The 20,107-nt window shown below is 42.8% G+C and overlaps 1 protein-coding gene across 1 annotated transcript in view; it reads right to left on the reverse strand.

The window, feature by feature from the left end:
- The window catches only part of atf6b (activating transcription factor 6 beta), a 93,317-nt gene that overhangs the window by 55,665 nt on the left and 17,545 nt on the right, over window positions 1–20,107 (reverse strand). Inside the window, exons 2-5 of the mRNA XM_060850387.1 lie at window positions 6,387–6,469; window positions 5,286–5,373; window positions 1,645–1,739; window positions 91–259 (exon numbers count right to left, since the gene is read on the reverse strand). Coding sequence (XP_060706370.1) covers window positions 91–259; window positions 1,645–1,739; window positions 5,286–5,373; window positions 6,387–6,469 — 435 coding nt within the window. The remainder of the gene's footprint in view (window positions 1–90; window positions 260–1,644; window positions 1,740–5,285; window positions 5,374–6,386; window positions 6,470–20,107) is intronic.

Below are 20,107 nucleotides of genomic sequence, written 5' to 3' on the forward strand. Positions count from 1 at the left end.
TTCCACAATTTTAGACCAAGCCTCACTCTTAAGACATGATTGTATTTTTAAAAAAAGGTTACATTTTCTCAGTTAAAGAATGCCAATTACTTGCTGATCCATGTTTCACCGGCGAGGTCCCATTTTCCTTTTTCACCATGCTGAGCTGGACAATGTTCAGTGGTGGGTTGAGAACATCCCCAAATACACTGGGTGGTGTTGGCGGATCCTCAGTCTTCATGACTGGAAGAGTTGGCTCCGTGTTTACGTCCTGATGAGGCTTTGCATTGGAAGAGAAAAGGAGAGAGTCTTGACACAACTGCTACAATTTTACAAAAAAGTGGCCCGTTTCCCATTACTCTCAAAGCCCCCATTCTGTCCTAGTATATAGCCTTCCCTGGATGAGGAGAGGTTGGACATCTCAGACTGTAGCCATTCCCAAAGGCAAGGTTCATAGGTGAGAGAATTTCATGATACTGTTTAGAGAAATGGAAGTGCTTGGGTAATTCCCCATTGAGACCACACTATAAGCGACTTGCATTTAGGTTACTCAATTTGTATCCATCACTCCTTCCCCAGAAAAATATACAATTTTGTGTTAACGATTGCCCTTCAATCACTGCATTTTACTGTACACTTTTTAATCATAAGACTTTGCTGTAGTTTTAGTCATAGATCTGACTAGCTGTAGTTTGTAAAGATAAAAATAAGGCTCTGCACACTGATTGTGTTGTGCACTGCATTTCTAAACCTGTGAAATCTGCTGTGAATACTGTCTCTAGATCATTCATCAAAACAGTGGTGTCAATAGACACTTTGGATTTTCATTGCTGATCCAGGTATCTATTTTATGCCCAAGTTGTTGCACCTACCACACAGACCAAAACATTCCTGAGCAACATTGTAAGGGGTTTCTCTCTCCCCTCCTGAGCCCAAATGGTCGGAGTTGTCTAACTATCTTTTGCTCTCTCTGGATGAGGGGAGAGAGAGAGAGATATAAAAAATTGAAGAAGGGCTTAAAGGCCAGTTACCTCAGTATTCACATTACCAGCTGTCCAGAGGTGGAAGTGACTAACAGAAAAGATTTGCTCCACCATGATGAATGCTCGGCAAAGGTGCCCTTCATGTTCCATTTCACAAAGACAGACCAGCAATTACTAGCAGTCCATGGATGAGTATCAAGTGGGAAGGTGATCTCAAGTGAGCCTTCCATTGGAGAGAGAGAACTTCTGGAATTACAGACCATACGATGAGGCACTTCGGCCCATTCGGCCTGCTGCAGATTTTCAGTAAAGCTCACGAATTCATCCCAGTCCCCCTGCTCTTTTCTCATCGTCCACAATATATTTTCCTCCATATTTACACTCAATTTCTTTTTGGGAAAGGAATGTTCAGGCACAGACGCTCTGCAACTGAATGCACATCTGCAGGAGTTTGGCTGATTTGAAAGAGGAGCAATTGTTCGTCTGCAGAGAAGCTAGTGCTGAGCTTCTGGAGACTAATTTGCACAAAAAAAAGAGTTTTCAGATACAAAGGAAGATAGATGGAAAGCGATTTCAACTAATTCCCTTTCATCGCAGCTTTTCACGATCTCAAACGCATATGAAATATAACAATCTATTAAAGATGGCATCAACTCGGCAGTTTACAAACTTGTTTGCTCACCTGAGATAAAAGGGGAATGTCACATGAGGAAGCAAGAGAAGAATCTGAGCAGCGGGAAGATGCCGGTGAAAGTGGTTCCAACTTCACTCGCAGGTCTGTGCCGGAAAGCATAGCTTAGCCTTAATGTCAATATTGTTTTGAGTAATAAAAGCAAGTCTTTGTTACAGCAAGGTGTACCCACACAATTCCTAATGAAAAAGCCCGACCGCAATGTCACTGTGCAATACTGTCAGTTCAGATGATATTGAAAGATGCACAGGATCAGCAGCATTCCTGAGGAGGTGTGGGCAGGCAGTTGTGGCTAAGCTGTCTACTCCAGTCTCTGCAAACACACAACTCACATGGCTTCATCAAAAGATTCTAAACACCCACAGCGTTTAAAGCTGGAGGTTAGAGGACAATCTGTTGAGGGCACGACATTGATACAAGTTGTTGCTTTTCTAGGTGGTCTTTTCACTAATAGCTTCAGGCCTTTGCGTACTGACTGCATGCTCTGCATGACAGAGGTCACGACACGGGGCATGATTGATTTAGTGGAATTAAGATTGCACCATATATTTTATGGAAAGTGGTTACACCTAAGCACAAACAACATTTCAACATTTGGAAATGAAGTTGCATTTACATTTGCCAGAACAGGTAAAGCTTTGGAAGGTAAATTGTAGGTGAACTGAAGCAACAAGAAACATAACAGCATCACACTCAAGGTGATCATTTTGATTTTTTTTAATGTTGGAATAACCAGCACACAGACAGGGGAGGAAATGGCTAGGTACAGTCTTACGCCTGTAGTCAGCAAAGTTTTGGAAAAAATTCTGAGGGATAGGATTTATGACTATTTTGAAAAGCACAGCGTGATTAAAGACAGTCAAGCATGGCTTTGAGAGGGGCAGGTCATGTCTTATTGCGTTCTTGGAGGAGGTGACAAGACAAGTCAACGAAGGTAGAGTAGTGGATAAGGCATATAGGAACTTCAGCAAGGTATTTGATAAGGTTCCCCATGGTAGGGTCATTCATAAAGTCAGGAAATATGGGATACAGGGAGATTTGGCGATCTGGATTCAGAATTGGTTGGCTGACAGAAGGCAGAGAGTGGTTGTAGATGGAAAGTATTCTGCCTTTACTACAAAAGGTCTTTGTAGTTTTTAATAAGTGACTTAGATGAGGAGGTTGAGAGGTGGGTTAGTAAATTTGCAGATGACACAAAGGTTGGAGGTGCCATCAATTGTATTGAGGGCTATTGCAGGCTGCATCGTGACATAGACAGGATGCAGAGCTGGGCTGAAAAATGGCAGATGGAGTTCAACGTGGATAAATACAAAGTGATGCATTTTGGAAGGTCGAACTCAAATGCTGAATATAGGATTAAAGACAGGATTCTTGGCAGTGTGGAGGAACAGAGGGATCTTGGTGTGCAAGTAGATAGATCCATCAAAGTTGCCACCCAAGTGGATAGGGTTGCGGGGTTTTGGCTTTCATTAACAGGGGATTGAGTTTAAGAGCCGTGAGGTTTTGCTATAGCTCTACAAGTCCCTGGTGTGACCACACTTGGAATATTGTGTCCAGTTCTGGTTTGCCCTACTATAGAAAAGATAGAGGCTTTGGAGAGGGTGCAAAGAAGGTTTACCAGGATGCTGCCTGGACTGGATTTTTCTGTCTGGAGAGAAAGAGGAACAGAGATGACTTGATCGAGGTATACAAGATAATGAGAGGAATGGATAGAGTCAATAGCCGGAGACTTTTCCCCAGGGCAGGACTGACTGGTACGAGGGGTCATATTTTAAGATATCCGGAGAAAGATATAGAGGGGACATCAGAGGAAGGTTCTTTACGCAAAGAGTTGTGATTGCATGGAATGTGTTGCCAGTGGTGGTGGTGGTGGTGGTGGTGGAAACAGTCATTAGGAACACTTAAGCAGCTGCTGGATATGCACATGGATAGTAGTGAGTTGAGGGGTGAGTAGATTAAGTTATTTTATTTTACTGAAGGATTAACCCTCGGCAGAACATCGTGGGCCAAAGGACCTGTTGTGTGCTGTACTTTTCTCGGATATAAACATTTAAAATACCTGTCAATTTCAGGCATCAATTCTATGGTATTCAGTTTTATGAAAGCAGAGATTTACATAAAATTTATAAAAATGACCAGGCGTAGGCCATTCAGCATCTCAAGCCTGGTCTGCTGTTCAGAAAGGTTATGGCTGACCCAATGGTGGTTTTTGGCCTGAGCTGCATTTGTTACCTATCACTACCTCCACTTCTGAATAACCCTCAATACCTGTCCATGTTAGCTACTGCCTCAGTTGCCACATAAGCCTCTGAATCACAATGTTCTGGGTTGAAGCTCAACTCCAACTCCAGAGCTTCAGCACAAAAAATTAAGATCGATATTCCACTGCAGTGTTGCATGGTTTATGGTGACCACCCTTTAACATCAAACTGAGGCTTCACTTACACAATGAAGTGGCTGCAAGTGATCCTATAGTAGACAGGCAGGAGTCTGGAAGAACACAGCAAACTAGGCAGCATCAGGAGGTGGAGAAGGGTTACGCCTGAAACGTCGACTTCTCCACCTCCTGATGCTGCCTGACTTGTTGTGTTCTTCCAAACAACTACCTTTCTATTTTGGATTCAAGTGTCTGCAGTTTTTTTCGTCTCTGCAAGCGATCCCATGGCACTATTTCAAAGAGCTGGAGTTTGTCCTGATGACCTGGTAAATATTTCTTGTTCAATCAAAATTCCAAAAGAAGGGACTATCTGGTTATTACATTGCTGTGTGTGGCAGTTTGTGGAGTGCAAATTAGCTGTTACAATCTCAACATTACACTTCAAAATGACTTTGCTGGACATGATGAAGTTTGAGATGTCTGGAGGATACAAAAGGTACAACCTAAATGCAATTTTTTCCTACTTGTAGATTAAAAACCGGACTAAGTCAGTCTTGAACATTTTTATGTGCTTCACCTAGGACTTAGCAAGTTAGACCCCATCTACCACTTCCTGAGAAAAGGAATGGGAAATGACTTCACCACAGGAAATAACATCACCAACCCAAAAAATCCAAACATTTAAATAGAAAGCAGGAATTTTCAGCAGCGCTTCACCTGAGGGCCACTGAAGATGCTACCTAGTAAGGTGACAAAACTTCTGGAAATTAACTTTCAAGGTCAGTGAGCAAATCTACATCCATCACCTGGGAATATTCCACATTCACCGAGCTTCTCGCATCATTTCAGATCTCAGGGCAACAAGTACATTCTGCAGTGCCCTAACTCAGTAAGCGGCTACTCGCATGCAGTCAGGTAGCACAGTAACCTGTGCCGGGTGATCAGATGGAGGGATAATGATGTCCATGGTATCGAGAGCTGAATTAATTTGCTCTTCTTTCAAACATGCTAGGATGCCAAATGCCATCACACCTCCGCAGAGCCCAGCTGTGATAGTCTAACTTGAGGATGGGAGTGGATCTTGAAAGCTCATCCTCCCGACAAAGTTGAGGGCATCATTCTAAATACAGCTATTCAATTATTCCCACTATCCCAGTAAAATCTTCCCTCAATTATATCACCCAATGACTCACTTTTATACAGGAAGGTGACTGCTCCAATTCCCTGGTTCACAAGTTTACTTAGAAGTGATTACCTGAATAAATGTCTCCATTGATTTGACTCCAAGGTAAGTCTGATGTTTCAATGTCCATATTCAAATTCAAATCCAAATCTGCGTTGAACTGAAAAGTAGATGTAAATATCAGGTGGTCAACGCCACAAGAATTGATGAACTGAGTGCTATTAAAGATTATTCATTTATGCATCGTCTGTCAGGTCCTCCAGACTCTGCAAATGATTTTTTTTTTGAAAAGAGTTGACAGGTTATATGAGAAGGATGTTGCTCAAATTCTGAGCTGACCATATCTTCCCTGGGCCATCAAGGACTGTCCAGGTTTTTACTGGAAGGTTGAAACCTGGGACTTTTCGATCAGTTACTCAGCTATGATTGATGTTCACAAGCAGCTAGGTGGAGAGAGCGCGCGAGAGAGAGGGAGAGAGAGAGCGCGCGAGAACGCACGAGAGAGCGCGAGAGAGCACGAACGAGAGAGGGAGAGAGCGAGAGCACAAGAGAGAGCAAACGAGAGAGAGAACGAGAGAGGGAGAGAGCGAGAGCACAAGAGAGAGCAAGAGTGAGAGGCTGTTATTAAAAAATCAGAATTCCTACAACCTGGAAGTAGATATCTCCCCCAAATAAAGTCACTCAAGTTCATGGGCTTCCTAGCAGGGCAGCACAGTGGCTCAGTCGTTTGGTTTTCACAGTGTCGACTGTGTTCCAATATGTGCACTGGGATCTCAACTGAGTTGGTGGGTCTTTTTATCCCCCCGATGAGGTCCTGTGTCAATGGAGGTATTCTTTAGCTGTCAGCTGGGAAGCAACCTTCACAACGTCCTCCTGGTAAAGTTAGCTTCCTGCCTTGAAAACCTGCAAATTCATGCTGTCAATGTGACTGAAGGCTGGCTGCTGGATTCCTGGTTGGGCAGAGGCAGGGGAAGCACAGAGAATCAAAACTAGGGGACATATTCCTTCTCGACTTCCATATTTTCTCCATGGCACCTGAAGTTACAACATTTCTCTTGGCTAGGTCTCCAATTGGTTCATGAGTTTGTGTGCCCATCTCTGTTGCAATGGAAAGCAGACAATTCTACAGAGCTACAGAAAAGATTAAACATTCTTGAACTCGAGTATTCATACCTCAGTGATGTTATCAAAGCAGTGAAAGAGATCAGTAGGATCATCCATCTCCTCCATTGTTTCACAGTCATACAGGCAGGCATCTGAAAAAGAAATGACTTATTATTTCCATTCCTAAAGTTAAATCTTCATCCTGTGCACACAGACTCTTATAGCTGCACCTATCTTCTCCTTGTCATCTTTCTCCAACCTTGCCCTCTAACTTAAATTTTTTTCCCACCCAAGCTATTCCTACACTGCACAAAGAATCAGAAAAATACTTTACTCAGCCCATTCAACTTTTGCCAGCTATTTTGTAGTGCTATCTAGTCAATACGTCTCTTCCGCTTTCTCAAGAAAGAAATGATCCAATGACATCTTGAAATTTGTTAATGAATACCTCAGTTTTGATACAATGCATTGTAGATCACAACTCAATGTAAAATATAGTTTGCATTTAACTCTCTGCTTTAGAACATAGAACAATACAGAGCAGAACAGGCCCTTGATGTTGCACTGACCTGTGAACTATTCTCAGCTTGTCCCCCTACACAATCCCAAAATCATCCATGTGCTTATCTAAGGATTGTTTAAATCTCCCTAATGTGGAGGAGTTGACTACATTAGCAGGTAAGGCATTCAAGGCCTTTCCATTCTCTGCGTAAAGAACCTGCCTCTGACTTCTGTCTTAAATCTATCGCCCCTCAATTTGTCATTATGCTCCCCTCGTACACACTGATGTCATCATCCCAGGAAAAAGAAAGACTTTCACTATCTATCCTATCTAATCCTCTGATCATCTTGTAAATCTCTATCAAATCCCCTCTTAGCTTTCTTCTTTCCAATGAGAACAGACCCAAGTCTCTCAGCCTTTCCTCAGAAGACCTTCCCTCCAGACCAGGCAACATTCTGGTAAACCTCCTCTGCAACTTTTCCAGTGCTTCCACAAGCTTCCCAAAATATGGGGACAACACTTGGACCTATATTCCAAGTGTGGCTGCACCAGCGCTTTGTATAGTTGTAGCAACTAAACAAACTATTTCCAGAATAAGTTAAGACTGTGTTTTTGGCTTCTGGCCCTCTTGCTGTTGGAAGCAGTTTTGTCTTATTTAATGTCATCAGTAAACATCATGATAAAAGCTTTCTGGTGCTGCGTGAGTTTCCGGCTCAAGTCCTCCGTCGCATGGATCCTTTCCTACTTCACAAAGTCTCCTTCAAACCAAGGCATTCAATTACCTCCCAATTCATCTACCAACTTCCTCATCCTTCAATGCCAACCACTTCTACAAACCATAAAACAACAACTCAATACAAGTGAGGTAGAACGAGAGCGCTGAATTTTTCACATTCCAGGATTTGAAGCGTGCAAGATACAAGGAACTGGAATGGGTCTATGCTTACAGGCTGCACTCTGGAAACTAAGTCAGCGTGTCGATTCAGTTTGCCCAAGCTGTTAGTTATCCAACCACAGTTATATCATGCTTACATGGAGCAAGAGAAGCGGAGAGTTTTTCTGAGGTTCTGCCAAATACTAGGTATTATGCAAGGAAAATCTGTCATCAATTTATAGCCAGACTGCGCCCGAAACCAACATGGCTAGACCTCTCTAAATACAGACACAAAATGTATGATAAGATTATGAACAGATTACTCAATGTTCTGTTGAAGTCATATTCAACTCTCTCCACAAAAGGAGCTGACAGTTTACACCTTACAGCTACAGGGTCATTTAGCAACTGTCATAGATAGAGGTGCCCTAGGTGGACCACAGCACACTGGATCTTGTTTGGATTGTTACGGTAACTTACTCCAGCTAGTAATGACAGTTGTGAGTTAGGTAAACACCTCTAGAGCAACCAAGCATACAATTTTTGACAGAATGGATAAATTCTGCTCATTTTCTGAGTGCGATCCAGCTTAACTATTCATGACACATAGGCATGGGAACAGGAGGAAGCCATTCAGCCACTGAAGCCTGTTCTGTATTCATTGAGATCAAGGTTGATTTGTGACCAAAATCCAAGTTATCACCTTTGCCCTATATTCCTTAATACATTTGGCAAGAAAAATCTAGCACTCACAGATTTCAAATTAACAGTTGCTATTTGTAGAAGAGAATTCCATACTCCTATCATCCTCGGCATGGAGAAGTGTTTAAGATGGAGATGGTTGGACAGGAAGGAGTAAAAAGGTAAAACTTTCCAGACGCGTTTTGAAAGTCATAACTGACCTGCTGCAATTCCTCTTCAAAAGGCAGTGACAGAGCAAGCATGGACAGCAGTTAAATCATAGGCCCATGTCAACGATAAGTGGACAAACAGAAGAACTGTTATTAGGGAGTTCTTGAACTGGGATAAATAGGGAAAGGTAATGAGGCTGCTTCTGTAATGGAGGCACAACTGACAGTAATAGCTGAAGAGTTCAGTACATGATTGGATGACTTGCAGGAAAAGAAGGGACAGTGGTGTGAACGATACACTAACCTCTTCCATTTTGGGAGCGTTCAGGTCACACACACCGTTACAATGAGCAACAACATTAGCATTCCTTCATAGTCACTGGTCAAAATCCTGGAAGATCCGTCCTACCAACATTGTGGATGCACCGATACTACACAGACAGCAGCAACACCACATTCTTGAAGGTAATTAGGGATAGGTAATAAATGCTGATATAACATCTCTGACAATGAATAGAAATGTGCCACATTTATTGTGGTAACAGTGTTTTAGAATTACAATAGAACAGTGGACTGGGAATCAATAAAAACCGAGCAACATGTTCTCTTTAAAAGTGTAAAAGGAAAAATGGATTTTTGATCACTTTTTTACTCTGTATACACAAGCATCTTTGGAAGAGACATTTACAAGATGATGGTCATGATCCACTACTGACTTACCTGTTGTAAGCTAAAAATTCATTGCAATCAATCCTTTGGTAAAGAAATGATCACACATGATTATCTAGTGTATTATCACTGGACTGCTAATCCACAAATCTACGTAAAGTCCCGAACACCAGAGTTCAAATCTGTCCATGGCAGACAGTAAAATTTGAATCCAATAAAAACCTGGAATTAAGAGTATTTAAGTCCCCATATTCCATTCTACCTTCAAGGTGAAAATTAGGTCACAGATTAATCTCAAGCTCTTGACTTTCTGCAACATATCCTAATTTCTCAAGCAGGAAATGCACACACAGATCAGAAAGCATCTACATAAATGCAGTATTTCTCTGCCAAGCGCTCTGTCACCTTCATTGCCAAAAAAAAATAGGTTTTCAAAAGGACATACACTTTTCACTGTTAAATAGACTGGACCAGGCTTGAGTTCCCTTCAGCACTGCTGATGATTGAGGGAATCACTTAAACTGAAGTGTTTGAGATGGTGAAGGGACTGGAAAGTTGCAAATATCTATTTTCTCTGGTGCAGGAGACCAGAACAAGAGTACATGATCATAAAGTTAGAGCCAAGTCATACAGGAGCAAAGTGAAAAAGTATTTCTTCACACTGTACAAACAATTTGGACATCTACTGCCCCTAAAAAAAGCCCACTGAGGCAAAAAGAAATTAATAGATATTAGTTCGGTAAGAGCTTCAAGAATTACAGCACTGAGGCAGGTTGATAGGATTAGGATCCAGACCTCCTGAAATGGAGCCAATTGATGAAATAACCTCAAGGGAATCAATAGCCTATGTGTGTTCCTAAGCTCCTAATATTACTGCTGGCTTCAAAACTACATTACTACTCACAATTCGAGATCCCTTCTAACAATGGCAGTTGAGGAGGAGATGGACCAGCAGACAGCTCAAATCCAGCAATAATCACACAAACTCTAATCACACGCAGTGAAGTTTCTACATCTCTTGGAACAAAACCTGACATAGGCAAACTTCCCAGTAAATAGGATCTCAAACAGGACTCACACGTGCTGTCTGAGTACTATATACACTGTCACAAAAACACACTCCGCACTTACACAAAGACAATGGAGGTGTGTTGTAGAGAGGAGAGTTAATAAACGATACAGCCAAGAGGCACCATGCCTGATTGTCTCAGTTACTCTCTAATTTCTTTTCATGGTATTTGGCTGACGTGAGCAAGTGTGGGATCATTGCAGTATTTTTGAGTGGCGGAACAGGCATACTTTACAAAGTGATGAACTTATGGGACTGCCCACGCAGAAATTGTTGAATTGCTTGGTATAGATGGAACATTGCTGATCCAGTCATTTTTCCTCATCTCACTCCTTTAAGATAGATATCACCTGCTCTGAGTACAGTGGCTGTGTAATTGAGTTAGCAATCTCAAGATCTGAATGAAATAAATAGCTGGGGAATGCCAGTTCAAATTCGCCAAGCATCCACTTTGCAAAGACAGTCTGAGAATTGTCTGTCCATGATATGCAGGGAACAAGTTGAGTGTATCAGTTTCTATTCCTTGAATCACAAAGGTGTTAACACGATATAAACACGAGGGGTGCCTCACTATTACTGACAGCTGATCTACAAGCATTGGGAGGTGTAGACGTGGAAACAAAACTGCTTAAACAGAGTCAAGCTATGATGTCATCCACACACAGCGTACACAAGGTTAGCACTTTACATTTTAAGTCATCTGATTGGGGTAAATGCATGGAAGAAAAGCTCAGTTTGTTAAACAAATGAATATAACTATGTTACACAAATATAATCACTGCTGGGTTTAGTGCGCCTATTGGCTATGGTGCTTTCAGATCCCCAGAGTATTGCACAGGTCATGCACAGCAGGTGCAAACACCAAAATAAAGCTGGAGCTTTAATAAAGTTGGGCAGTAGGAGACCTACTTTTCTGTTTAAACTGGGTTTCTGCCAATCTAAGTAAACAGTGGGATACTAGTACAGGTGACCAAAGGCTTGGGAAAACAGCTCGGTATTAAGAAGTGCCAAGGGAGAGGGAGAGGGAGAGAGGGAGAGGGAGAGAGGGAGAGCGAGCGAGCAGAGGAAACGGAAATGGAGAGGCTGCCCATGGTGAGAGGTACACGTCTGCATGCACTATGTAACTAAAATGGCGGTGAAAGAAGAACACAAATTCACTTTTGCATAACTGGAACAAAAATAGTACAGGGTTCAAAGGTTGCAGTCATCATATGTGCATTTACAATAATTTTTACAAACTCAGTTCCTGAATTGGAACGGTAGAAATAATAATGTAGTGGGCTCAAGCAGCAAAATTCCAAAGTTATGTTATTGTCAAGGGGTAGGAATGTTCAAACGAGAATCATGTAAGTGAAAAGAACAAAAAACTTCAAAGTGACAAGGGATAGAGCTAATAGGTGGGGCTTTTTTTTAGATTAGATTAGACTTACAGTGTGGAAACAGGCCCTTCGGCCCAACAAGTCCACACCGACCCGCCGAAGCGCAACCCACCCATACCCCTACATTTACCCCTTACCTAACACTATGGGCAATTTAGCATGGCCAATTCACCTGACCCGCACATCTTTGTGACTGTGGGAGGAAACCGGAGCACCCGGAGGAAACCCACGCAGACACGGGGAGAACGTGCAAACTCCACACAGTCAGTCGCCTGAGTCGGGAATTGAACCCGGGTCTACAGGCGCTGTGAGGCAGCAGTGCTAACCACTGTGCCACCGTGCCGCCCACAAATTGACCACATAGCTCTGACAAAAAGCCAGCACAATGACTGAATAGCCTTTGTTTTGCGTCATTCACAGCAAATTGTTATATTATGGATAACTGATGATTACAACTACGTAGTCGCAATGTGAGGGGGATTGCAAGCAGAGAGAGTTATTTTAGAACCTATTTGTGTTTTCATTCTTTCATGGGATTTGAGCAGTATTCGCAAGTCCATCCTTAATTGTCCTGGAACAGCTGGCGGATGGAATGGAATTGCTCACTTATAGATTCTCAACAATGTTTCAGGTTAATGGCTTTAAATCCTGAAAGGTTGACTGTTTCTCAGTTCACAGATGCTGCCTGTTCTGAAGATTTTCAGTGCTTTCCATATTACAACAGAACATGCTCACCTGCTCAATTCTTCACTCAAGTATTCAATGATAAGTGGTTCGCGAATTCAATTACAGAGGTTCTGTTCTGAGGAAGAGTCACCAGACGTGAGGCGTTAACTCTGATTTTTTTTCCACGGTTGATTCCAGACCTGCTGGACCTTTCCGAGCAATTTCTGTTTTTGTATCAAGTCATAGGTACTGTATATTGCTGTGCTGTGACTAAGCACAATCCTATACATGCTCAACACTTCCAATGGTATGATGTGTAGCTTTTCTCTGGGGCATTATTAGCAGAAAGCTTGTTTTCACAGGTTTTAGAATGTGTTTTTACACAGTGAGGTCTATGATGCACTCGTTGAATGTGGCAGAGGCAGCCTGATTCAACGGTAACTGGCAAAGGAGAAACAAGTATATACAGCACTTAAAAGGAGAAATAAACTTAATGACTACTTGTGGGGAGATCTGTGGAACCAATTGGATAACTTGTGCATAGAGTCAGCACATCAGTGGGCTAAGTGACCTCTGTGTATCATATCAATAGTTTATACTTTTAAAGTGAGTTTGGCATAGTTTAAAAATCGCAAGGTTCTGCACAGGAACATTACAAAACAGTTGCAACAAGTCAAGTCAGATGATCAAATGTTTGGGCACAGGGGTATGTTTTAAGAAGCTATGATCCCCAAGTGACTGATAACTGCATATTACATTCTGGGCAGGGACCAGTAATATTTTGTTTGAAATAGACAAGATTTGATATTCCAGTTACTTACAATTGTACTATTTAGTAGTGCTGGAGCCCTCTGGTGGTGCAGAGGTAGAGTCCCTACCTCTGCACTGAGATGCCCAGGTTCAAGTCCCACCTGTCCCAGATATGTGTAATAACAGCACTGTACAGGTGGATTAGAAAAATAGGTGAATTTAAGAAGAAAAGGAATAACAATAGGTCACTCGACCCCCTCAAGCTTGCTCTGCCAGGCAATCAGATCTGACTAAACTTGCCATGAATAAAGCCACAACCGTCAAAGGTTTTGATGGAAAAAAAAACTTTCGCGAAAAAGTCTGAATTAAAAAAAACTGTACTGCATATATATTAGACTCTAACAGTCAAAATTAGCATGAGGTCAATTTGTATTAATAAACAACTTCGAGCAAACACTGTAAAGAGCACATCAACCACATGCAGACAAGCCACATCCCATGGATTTCTCAGCAATCCTCCAGACATGAATGCTAATGAGTCACCAAATATTAATCCCTGCTTCTTTTACAAGGGATTCCAAATCTACCGTAAGACTTGGGTTCAAAACTCCAAACATTGCTGCCTCAACAACTGCTCACATCTTGGTAATTCAATTTCTTCCCAAGGAAGTGCAATCCACTGGATATCTGGTGCACACTAGCATCTGTTCAGAGTACAATTCCAGCTCTTTCACAGACCACTAATTTCACCATGCTGACACTCCCCTCCCCCCTTCTAGTTTCTCAAAGATCAACTATTTCTCAACTTCAAATAATACATACTGTGGACTTCTTTCATCCCAAAACCAATCAGTGCTTAACTATTAATGGTTCCTAGAGGTTCTTCTAAACTTAAATCATTTCGGATGGCACTCAGGGCCATTTTAAAAATTCTTGCCAGTACATACGGGCTTGGAGGGCTTTTGCAAGCCCTAACTGCCCACTGCATGCTGCAACAGCACCTTATCAGCCTGAAGCCCCTCCCCTACTACCAAGTACTTGGTTGGCCAGCCTGAAGTGAGCAATCTTCACCTTTCACTATGTCTGACTTACTGAAATGGATTGTTTAGTGACCTTTGAAGTGACCTGTTCAAAAGTTTGCAACACGCCCCACAGAACTGGGCATAGCAACTGTTGGTACACTATATTCCATGACTGCTACAACTCTCTAGCTAATTTCCTATCCACTTCAGTGTACAGATCGCAATCAAGAAAAGTTCGATTTTATTACAAAAGCCTTAAAGGAGGAAAGCAAAGGAGTAAGATGCAAAGAGATAATTCCCAAGATGTGTGACTGAGGTAACTGAAAGCATGTTCAATCATAGTTGCTTCACTGTTATTTAGATTGGACAAAACAACAAAATGAGAGAAATTTAGCTATTTCAGAGGTATATGGTGCTGCAGGAGATAACAGGAGAAGGAAGGTTTTGGAGGAATTTCAATGGAAGGATGAGAATTTTCAAGTCAAGGCATTACTTGGGATGAGGTCAGCTAGCACGATGGTCAAGAGTGATAGCATCATTCCATGATTCTAGTCTATGATACTCTTCCTTCTGCCTAAGTTGGCTGCTGTAAAATTTGATCATCGCTTGCTGGACATGTCAATTATCTTACATTGGTTTGGAATCTCTTTTGGTTTTCTGTTGAAAAATCAATCATTTTGGGCACCTCAGATAAGACAACAAAAAAGCAAACAGGAGCAGAAGGCCCATTGAAGGTGGCAACGCAGGTCAATAGTGTGGTCAAAGTGGCATATTGCATGCTTTCCTTCATCAGGTGGGGTACTGAGTACAAGAGCTGGCAGGTCATGTTAAGCTGTATAAGACTTTGGTTCAGCCACATTTGGAATACTGCACACAGTTCTGGTCGCCACATTACCAAAAGGATGTGGATACTTTGGAGAGGGTGCAGAGGAGGTTCAATAGAATGTGCCTGGTATGGAGGGCGCTAGCTATGAAGACAGATTGAGTAGACTAGGATTATTCTCATTAGAAAGATAGAGGTTGAGGGGGAAACCTGATTGAGGTCTACAAAATCACAAGGCACAGACAGGGTGGATAACAAGAAGCTTTTTCCCAGAGCGAGGGACTCAAATTACTAAGGGTCACAAGTTTAAAGTCAGAGGGAAAGAAGGTTAGGGGAGATACGCATGGAAAGTTATTTATGCAGATGTTTGGTGCCTGGAACGCGTAGCCAGCAGAGGTGGTAGAGGCGGTAAAGGGTTATTTAAGGTGTATCTAGACAGATACATGAATGGGCAGGGAGCAAAGGGATACAGATCCTTAGAAAATAGGCGACCGGTTTAGATAGAGGATCTGAATCAACTCAGACTTGGAGGCTGAAGGGCCCGTTTCCTGTGCTGTAATTTACTTTGTTCTGATTGGTTCAGTGCTGCTACTTAGCCAACCGGGTGAAAAACACAGCTGCCTGTTTCCTCTCACTCTTTGAGAGTGCAGTCGTCTAAGAAAGGGACAATCCCCACACGCATAACTGGGACCAACTGCGAACAACACTAAACACCAAATATCACAGAGTACAAACTCACAAAGAGAAGAAAGTAAAACACAAACAAATGAAATTGAAGCAGTGGTGCATGATGCTCGAGTTTACGTCCATTTCATCAGAGGCTCTTAAATGCTTATAGCAAAATTTCAGCAATATTATTGATATAGAGTTTAATTCAAGCTTGATAAATTGGAAAGGAACTTAACAAAAGGCCAGCACAGTCACAATAACTTACTTCCTCGGTCCCTCGATAAACGAGCATGGTTGCATCAGAACTCTCAAAACTGCAATGGCAATATCTTCACATATGAGACTACATACCTGACAGGATCAGCAACACAACAAACCCCCAAGCAGTGTGCCACGAAAACAAAGTGCCTTTATATACAGTTCCCCACGTCAGGACCTCCCAAAGTGTTTCACAGCCAATGACGTGCCTTTGCAGTGTTGTTGCTAATAACATGCCAGAAATGCAGCTGGCCATCTGCACAGAATTGCATCGAGATGAAGAGAAATTACTTTGTGAGAGACTCTTTTGAGATTCTCTACCTCAGAAGGCTGTGGGTGCTCAGACGTCAAGTATTCTCAAAATAAGATCAATAAGGATTTTTTTGAACACGAGTCGAGGAAGGAGTCAATGGGGAAAGGACGAGAAATGGGAATGCAGGTAGAATACTGACTGATTTTATGGAATGATAGAACTGGCTGATAGAGGAGGTGTGTGTCATATGGCTTGTTCTATGTTTTTATCAAGGTCTAGTGAGTTCAATAGCAGCGAATCCCAGTCAGTCTCCTGGCTACAGATAATAGATGCAGACCAGCACTGGGTGGCATGGTGACTCAGTGGTTAGCACTGTTGTCTCACAGCTCCAAGGACCTAACTTCAATTCCAGCACAGGCAACTGTCTATATGGAGTTTGCACATTCTCCATGTCTGCATGGGTTTCCTCCAGGGACTCCAGTTTCCTCCCACAATCCAAAGATTTAAAGTTAGGTGAATCGGTCATGCTAAATTGCCCAGAGTGTTCAGGGATGTATAGGTTAGGTGCACAGTCAGGGGCAAATATTGGATAATAAAAAGGTAGGGTATTGGGTTCAGGTGAATTACTCTTCGGAGAGTCCGTGTGGGCCGAAGGGCCTGTTTCCACACTAGTGATTCGAACTACATTCTGTACTTACCAAGGATTACTAATTATTACAAAACAAATTAGAGATACAAGCAAATACCTACAAACTGTCAACAGCTTGGTACCACTAAGTAAAACTCTTACCACCCTTTTGAAGCTTCCCAATAAACAAACAAACAAACAAACAAACAAACACACACACACACACACACACACACACACACACACACGTGCTATGAGTGAAGGGAAGCAATGGGAAAATAGTTCAAAGGACTCCACCCACAGAGTTTGTCGAGATCATAGTTGAGTTTACCAAAACATGATATTCTTCAGGATAAGGCCATTCACTCCTTCAAATCCACCTCTGCTATTCAATGAGGCCATGGCTGACTGCTATTTCAACAATATTTTCATAAACTATCTCCACGTACTGAAATGCTTTGCATAAGCAGAAATCTGTCAATCTTAGTCTCAAGCATATTTAGTGACTGAGCTTCCACTGTTTTCAGGCACAGGATTCCACTGATGCACTGTCCTCGAGGAAATTCTTCAACCGAGTGCCAGTCTACCCCTCATTTTGGGAACTCTGATCACAATGCAGTGTTTCTTCTCCTGGCTTACAGGCAAAAGCTCAAGCAGGAGACCCCTCGCAGATACAGGTCCAGTGCTGGTCAGAGGAGGCTGATTGGGCCACGCTCAAACAGTCCGCAGGGTACCTTGGACAAGTACACCACCACCATCACAGAATTTATCCGAGGAAGTCAATCTGGGTGTTCCACAATAGGAAACCCTGGCTGATTCAGGACACACACAACCTGCTAAAATCCAGACGTGAGGCCTTTCAGATCAGGAGACCTACTCAAATATAAGTAATCCCAGTTTGACCTTCGCAGAGCCATTAAGACAGCCAAGGACCAATACCGATCCAAACTAGAGACTCAAACAGACACCCGACAACTATGGCAAGGACTGAATAACATCACAGGTTTTAAAAAAAAGACAGAGCAAGATAGGTAGATTATGACACATCTCTCCCGGACCGTCTCAACGTCTGCCTTGCTCACTTTGAGCAGAATTTTGGTAGGGAGGTAACACCTCTTGCGACAAGTCCTGAGGAACCTATCCCAACAGTCACTGCACCAGAAGTCAGATCGGTTTTCCTTCATGTGAATCCAAGGAAAGCAAGGGGACCAGATGGAGTACCAGGCCGTGCACTCAGAGCATGTGCAGATCAACTGGACGAGGTCTTCTCAGATATCTTCAACCTCTCCCTGCAGCAGGCGACTGTCTCTGCCTGTTTCAAGAGGGCCATCATCCCTGTACCAAAGGCGGCTCGTGCAGCATGTCTCAATGACTACAGCGCAGTGGCCCTAATTTCGGTCGTCATGAAGTGCTTTGAAAGGCTGGTCATGGCATTATCGACTCCAGCCTCCCAACTACTCTTGACCCACTCCAATTTGTCTATCGGACCAACAGATCCACATCAGATGTCATATCACTTGTCCTTCACTCCTCCCTAGAACATGTTGACACAGAACAGTTACTTAAGAATCCTACTCATTTACTACAGTTTAGCCTTCAACACCATTATCCCCTTGAGACTGATTACTGAACTTAGTGATCTCGGATTAAGCCCCACTCTCTGCAATTGGATCCTCAGTTTCCTGACCCACAGGCCTCAATCAGTGAAGACTGGAGGCAATATTTCATCATCACTAACACTCAACACTGGAGCCCCCAAGGGGTGCTTACTCAGCCCTCTACTGTACTCACTGTATACCCATAACTGCATTGCCAAATACCAGACTAATGCCATTTACAAGTTCGCTGATGACAGACCATAGTCTGTTGAATGTCAGATGTCGACGAAACAGACTACAGGCAGGAGGTGGAAGATCTGGAAAAATTGTGCACTGAGAACAACCAAGCTCTCAATGCTGGCAAAACCAAGGAACTCATTATTGACTTTCAGTGGGACGTTAGTCATGCCCCCCTACACATTAAAAGCATAGAGGTGGAACGAGTAGAGTGTGTCAAGCTCTTAGAAGTGGTCATCACCAACAAGCATTCTTGGACTGTTCATGTGGACACACTGGTGACAAAGGCCCAAAGTCTCTTCTTCCTCAGGCACGTGTGAAGATTTGGCATGACGGCAAATACTCTTGCCAACCTTTATAGGTACGCCATCGAGAGAATTCTGCCTGGATGTATTAGTACCTGGTATGTTAACTGTACCATTCAAGGTCAGAGAAGGTTACAGAGAGTGGTGAACTTGGCCTGGACAATCAGAAAAGCCAACTTCCCATCTATAGAATCCATCTACCAAGCCCGCTGTCAAGGAAAGGCCACAGGAATTCTCAAAGATCCACCCCAACTGGCAATGTTTTTCAACAACCTCTCCCATCAAGGAGAAAGTACAGAGCCTGAACACATGCACCAACCAGTTTCAAAACACTTTCTACCATACTGTTGTTAGAATACGGACTCATAGCATTCGCCTGTACCTGCTTTCTTTTGTTTTTGCCGCTGCTTACCAACTATTTACTGATCTATGCTATTTAACTATGCGATCTGCCTATATTGCTCGCAAGACAAAGCTTTTCACTGTGCCTTGGCACATGTGACAATAAATTCATTTCTGGGACAGTGCACTGTGGCTTTGGACACTTCACCAGGGGAATGTCATTCCCCCATCTACCCTGCCAAGCCATGTAATAATGCAGCATGTATGCACGAGACCACTTAGACCGTAAGATACAGGGGCAGAACTAGGTCGTTCAGCCCATCGGGTCTGCTCTGCCATTCAATCCTGGCTGATGTTTCTCAACTTTATTCTCCTGCCTTCTCACTGTAACCCTTGACCCCCTTACAAATCAAGAACTTATCTATTGTTGTCTTCAATACATTCAATGATTTGGCCTCCACAGCCTTGCAGTATTGAGTTCCACAGATTAACCACACTCTGGCTGAAGAAATTCATCCTCATCTCAGTTCCAAACAGTTGGTCCCTTTGCACAAAGGTTGAGCCTTTGGGCCCTAGTCTCTCCTACTAGTGGAAACACATCTTCTCCATACCCGCTCAATCCAGGACAAGCTCTTCATCCCTGGAACCTCCTCTGGACCCTCTCCATCACCAGCACATCTTTCCTTACATATCGAGGCCCAAAACTACTCAAGACTGCAACTGCGGTCTGACCAGAGCCTTATACAGCCTGAGCAGTACATACCTACCCTTGCACATTAGCCCTCTTGAAATGAATGCCAACGTTGCATTTGTCTTCCTAACTGCCAACTGAACCCGAATGTTAACCGAAAGAGGATCCTGAACTAAGACTCTCAAGTCCATTTGTGTTTCAGAT

This window comes from Hemiscyllium ocellatum, chromosome 35 (genome assembly GCF_020745735.1).
Source record: "Hemiscyllium ocellatum isolate sHemOce1 chromosome 35, sHemOce1.pat.X.cur, whole genome shotgun sequence".
Classification (NCBI taxonomy): domain Eukaryota; kingdom Metazoa; phylum Chordata; class Chondrichthyes; order Orectolobiformes; family Hemiscylliidae; genus Hemiscyllium; species Hemiscyllium ocellatum.